Source organism: Chiloscyllium plagiosum, chromosome 4 (genome assembly GCF_004010195.1).
Source record: "Chiloscyllium plagiosum isolate BGI_BamShark_2017 chromosome 4, ASM401019v2, whole genome shotgun sequence".
Taxonomy (NCBI): domain Eukaryota; kingdom Metazoa; phylum Chordata; class Chondrichthyes; order Orectolobiformes; family Hemiscylliidae; genus Chiloscyllium; species Chiloscyllium plagiosum.
In genome coordinates, this window is record NC_057713.1 from 93,090,454 (window position 1) to 93,096,505 (window position 6,052).

At 38.1% G+C, this 6,052-nt stretch overlaps 1 protein-coding gene across 1 annotated transcript in view; it reads right to left on the bottom strand.

Moving 5' to 3' along the window:
• The window catches only part of atp9b (ATPase phospholipid transporting 9B), a 346,071-nt gene extending 342,081 nt beyond the window's left edge, over positions 1–3,990 (bottom strand). The window contains exon 1 of the mRNA XM_043688616.1: positions 3,864–3,990. Coding sequence (XP_043544551.1) covers positions 3,864–3,940 — 77 coding nt within the window. The 5' untranslated portion in view covers positions 3,941–3,990. The remainder of the gene's footprint in view (positions 1–3,863) is intronic.
• Between the last annotated feature and the right edge of the window lie 2,062 nt (positions 3,991–6,052).

The following is a 6,052-nucleotide window of genomic DNA, read 5'->3' on the forward strand; positions in this document are numbered from 1 at the left end:
TTATCAAATGCCTTACTAAAATCCCTATACACCACATCTACTGCTTTCCCCTCGTCCACCTCCTTAGTCACCTTCTCAAAGAATTCAATAAGGTTTGTGAGGCACGACCTGCCCTTCACAAAACCATGCTGACTATCCTTGATCATATTATTCCTATCCAGATGTTCATAAATCCTATCCCTTACAATTCTCTCTAAACTCTTGCTTAAAAATATCCATATTAACACTTTTCTTCTTCGACTGGTGCCATAAGCTTAGCATGGTTGAATTTATATTTCTCCAATATTTGGTTTGTCATTTTTATCTTTACTTAATAAAAGTAAACTTTCATCCTGCCCACCCAACTCACTAACTTACTTCACTAAAGCTCAAGATGTACTTGACAACAAAATTTTATTGATCTCTAAATCTAGTGAACTTACATTTAAGTTATGACCCTGATAAATGGCAAATATTTAGGCCTAATATATTTGTAGTTGCTAGCCTTTTAAACATTACTTAATGTGTTAACTAAAATCCTTTTGATAAAATGAGAAATACACAGATTTTACTACAACCAGGTAAATAGAGAGTTTGTTTTTAAATAAAAGCATAAAATGTATCTACTTTATTTTAAATAAAGGTATCAAGATATGCAACAGTGCTTGAAGTTGCAGTGAAGTGTGATGCTGAGTCAGCAGAGAGCTGGAACTAAACTAGAAAAGAACATGTAGGTGTAGTCAATTATTAGTGATAGCAATAGGAAAAGGACAACTAATTAAATAAGGTGCATTCAATTTGACAACAAGTTTGGGAACAGTTTCACTAATAGCTCAACCTAGGCACACTCACGCACATTTTTAAATAAAGCCATCTGTCACAAAGTTTAAATATTTCCACTTGACAAGTTGACCTAATTCAGTTTTTAAGGACATAAACTGCTCAGCTCGCTGACAAATCACTGTTTTGAGTAAAGTTAATAATTTATCAACAGAAATTATACTGATTTCTTGAAAGCAATTCCCAAAATTAATGTATAGTCAATGTGAACTTTTACCAATATTGGAAGACCCATCACTCTCTCAAACTTAGTACAAAGTATACTACTGTAATCTAAGTAGACTAAAGATTATTTAAGTCCAGTGATAAACATTTGTGCCACACAAATTTTATTTGTCTTCAAGGTCGAGATTGATAGATTCTTGTTGTCTAGAGGAATTAAGGGCTACGGGGAGAACGCTGGTAAGTGGAGCTGAAATGCGCATCAGCCATGATTGAATGGCGGAGTGGACTCGATGGGCCGAATGGCCTTACTTCCACTCCTATGTCTTATGGTCTTATGTCTGGAAATATTTTCAATGCTACTTAAAACGGTGCCTACATAAGTACATTTCATATGGCAACCGTACAGGTAGTAACTGAGTAAATACAGGTTATTGTAGCTATTTATAAGCCACTGAAATCCTTAATAGGCCAAAAGTGACTGCTTGTAAATTTTAAGCTTTAGGTAAATTAATGGTTTTACTGGCTTATTTCAATCAAAGGGACTGTTTTCGCATGTGTTAAATTTTTTTTTTAAAAAGTCCAATTAACATACACTGCACATATTATTTAACTCACCCTTGTCTTTACAATAGGGATCCTGAGTTTATTATGCACTCAGAACAACTTTAAAAAAGCAATATCATGATTGAATTACTATCTTGTGCCACATTTTGGTATTTAACATGGGGGCGAAATAACTACTTTCATTGCATCAAGAACACAGATGCTATAAAATCAAACAAAAACAGAAGTTGCTGAAAAAGCTCAGCAAGTCTGGCCGCAATCGTGATGAGAAATCAGAGTTAACATTTCAAGTCCGGTGACCCTTCCTCACAACTCTGATGTCTCTTTACAGATGTTGTCAGATCTGCTGAGCTTTTTCAGCTACTTCCGTTTTGTTTCATTGCATCAAATATTATATATTACCTTTTAACCTACCCATTCTGAAAATCTCATGGTATTCTGAAACTCCTTTAACAATGTTGCTTGTGACATGAATCTTTCAAAATTAAACCAGCTATTTTACAGCAAGTCACAATCCTTCTATTTTCTGTATGGTGCACACGCAAATAATTAGGTAGTCTTTGGTTTAACTGACTTTATGACTATTCACTTTAGAATTCATAGCCCATCCATATGCACTTAAATCATACTCTCAAACAGAAATTGTAACACACAAAATAGATGACACAGCCCTGCTAACCCATATCAACATTTATCTTCCATAGAAATAGTCCAAATCACATGTAGTTAAAAGAAAGCATTAAGGGAAATATCTAATCTTCTCATTAAGCTCAAACGTATATTACCATGTGTAGTCTATCATGCAGAAATACCACCCAAATAAACAAGTATTTATTTCAATTTTCAGAATGCCACCCTGCAATACAGAGTGGATGTCGTCACGTGTTGATCAGCATGGACTAGCCTGTCTATGCTTTGCTTAAACAGCATCAATTCAATGTTAACTGTCTTTCTCTCTACAGATGCTGCCAGACCTGCTGAGTTTCTCCATGACTTTGTTTATATCACAGCTCTCCAGGAGCCACAATATTTTGTTTACAAAATTGTTTACAAAATATTGTTAGCAATTATAAATAAATACCATTTCATCAAGTTTGATTTGCAATTTCACATTTTGATCATAAATTTGTAATTTCCCAATATTGATAGACTACACTTTAAACATAATCGTGAAACTACTTTGCAGGAATGCAATTCACAGCGTAGTTAAAAAATAAAACATTTAAGCTTTACAGAAACACTGATTTTATGAACACAAATGCAAAGACCCCTTGGTGCAATATTATTTTCATTTTCACTTTATGATGCAAAGAAACAAGTACAGATGGTTGACTCTATGACTCTATAAATGCACAGTTTTTTTTGCAGACTTGTGCAGCAAATTCAAACCTATGTGTCTCCTGTGAAATGGAGGGAAAGCTTGTTGATATTTCAGAAGCAGAGGGTTGGAAGAGGAAAAGAAAACTACAGTATCTTTACTAGTCACACAACCATTCATAATAGAATGGAATTTGTTAGTCAAAAGAAGGACTTGCATTACTTCTATATTTTACAACCATTGGGTATCTCAATGAACAAGTCAATGAATTTGTTCTGAAGTAAACCACCTCTACAATGTGGACAAGGCAGCTGCCAATTTGCATATAGCATTCTCACGCAAACATGAAATGTGCGAATGACCAAATAGCCTGTTAACATGATGTTGGTTCAGGAATAAATATTCATTGGGACACCAGGGTAACTACTATATTTCTTCAAAATAGTGCCATGGGACATTTTAAATCTCCTTGAGGGGGCAGATGGAGAATCGCTAACATCAACACTGAGCACATTCATAAACGTCAGCATAATAAAGATGCTTATTTCTGATGCTAAGATAATTAAAACAAAGCAGAACCTCTGAGAGTGCAGTAGTCCCTTATATCCCACCAACCTACATACTGTGCTCCAACCTCCGGAGTGGGGACCTGAACTCACTGTAACTTAAGAAGTGTGAGGTATCCATTGACCCAAAATCCGGATTTGATTTTAGTGAAAATGCAACTCTTCCCAGGCTTGGGGGATGCTACACTCAATCACACACAGTACAGAAAAGGTGTTAGCCTGGTACACCCGTACGCCCACTGTTAGTGAAATGCGCGGTGAAATTGAGCCGGGGGTCGGGCCCAGCTCCAAATTCCCCCAAACCATCCAACACCGCCTCCCCCCTCTCTCTTTGTGTGTGTCTAACTCCAAAGTAAAAGGTCGCCAAGCTGACACGATGATGCTGCCAGCAGTAACGGCACGGTATGAATGTGTGGAGGCAGTGATGGTACCTGCTCTGTCTCCCCGGGTAATATTCCTGTCTCTTTTGCAGGTTCCGCACCGGGTGTAAAGGAATACTATCCGCCATCTTAAAGTGGGTGAGTTCACCTCCCACAATCCCCCGGGCTCAGATGCTACGTCACTCCATTACGACATCGTTTCATTACGTCACCAGCGACTCCGACCTTCTGTCATTATCCCCTGACGTCACCACCCACTCCTCTGCCAGTCCAACTGGACCGCAATGGATGAGTTCACTCCTCAAATGCCCTTGAAAATCCCAGCCAAGTTCTCACTTTTAATAACTATTTCAACCCACCCTCCATCCCCAATTGTTCATTGTGACACATTTCAAATGCCCCCATCCTTAGCACCAAACAAAAGTTTTCTTTTTTTTTGAAAAGAAGTCTTCAATATTTTTGAAAGGACTAACATGTCACTTTGCAAACCAGTGTTGGCAATATGTGTCTAGCCAACAAGAAAAAATAAATTTCCAAATTTCTTCACTCAATAATTGTGGAAATCCTAGGTTAGGCTGTTTGATATAATTTGTTCTGATTGCAAATAAAGAAATATTTACATTATGCCATTTATATAGGGCCTTTCATGACTTCATCATGATTTGTTACAGGTTTAGTAGTCATAGTCCTAAGTCATATAGCATGGAAACAGACCCTTTGGTGCAATTAGTCCACACCAACTGTGTTCCCAAACTAAACTAGTCCCACTTGCCTGCCTTTAGCCCCATCTCTCCAAACCTTTCATATTCATGTACTTACCTGAATGTCTTTTAAATGTTGTAACCATACCTGCATCCACCACTGCCTCTGATAGTTCATTTCACACACAATCGCCCTCTTTGTAAAGAAGTTCCCCTCAAGTCCTTCTTAAAACTTTCTCCTCACCTTAAAAGTTTGCCCCCTAGCTTTGACCTCCCCATCCCAGGGGAAAACCCCTTGCCAATCACTTTAACAATGACCCTCATGATTTAATAAACCCCATTAAAATCACCCCTCAACTTCCTACACTCCAGTTTAAAAAATCCCAGCCTTTTAGCCCTCATTATAACTCAAACCTTCCATTCTCAGCAACATTGTGGTAAATCTTTTCTGAATCCTCTCCAGTTTAATAATATGCTTCTTATAGCTGCGAGTGAAACCTCCATACAGCACTACAAAAGAGACCTTAACAACATCCTGCACAACCTCAACATGACATCCCAACTCCTATACCCAAAGGCCTGAAAAATGAAGCCAAGCATGCCAAACACCCTTTCATCACCCTATCTGTGATGTAAATTTCAAAGAATTATGTACCTGAACCCCTGGGTCTTTATGTTCTCCAACACTACCCAGCATCCCCACCATTAGTCATGTAAGTCCTGCCATTGTTTGTTTTACCAAAATGCAATACCTCCCGTTTATCCAAATTAAACTCTATCTACCACTCCTGAACACATTTACCCAATTGATCAAAATCTTTTGTAATCTTAGATAACCTTCTTCACTGTCCACTATACCAGCAGTTATGGTGTCATCTGCAAATACCAAAGTATGCCTCCTATATTCCCATCCAAATCGTTTATATACATGACAAACAAAAGTGGACCCAGTACCAATTCCTGTGGAACATGGCTAGTCAGAGGTGGCTAGTCCAGAAAGCAATCCTCTGTCTCCTACAGTCAAACCAATTTTGTCACAAACTGGCAAGCTCACCCTGAATCCCATGTGATCTAAATTTTCTAATTAGTCTATCATGTCAAACTTTGTGAAAGACTTTAATAAAATTCATGTAAACAATGTCTACCACTGTGACCCCATTAATCTTTTTGGTCACTTCCTCAGAAAACTCAATCCGGTTTGTGAGACATGATTTCCCTTGCACAAAACCATGCTGACTATCACTAATCAGTCCTTGCTTCTCCAAATGCATGTAATTCCTATCTTTCAGAGTAACCTGCAACAGCTTACTCACACCACCAAAGTTAGGCTCACAGGTCTATAGGCCCCTGGCTTTCTTAAATAAAAGCACAACAACAGATACCCTCCAGTCCTCCAGCACCTCACCTGTGGTTACAGATGATATGAATATTTCAGCTGGGGGCCCCTCAATTTCTTCCCTAACTTCCCACAGCATCCTGGGATACACTTGATCATGTCCTGGAGATTTATCCACCTTTATGTTTTATATGACCTCCAGC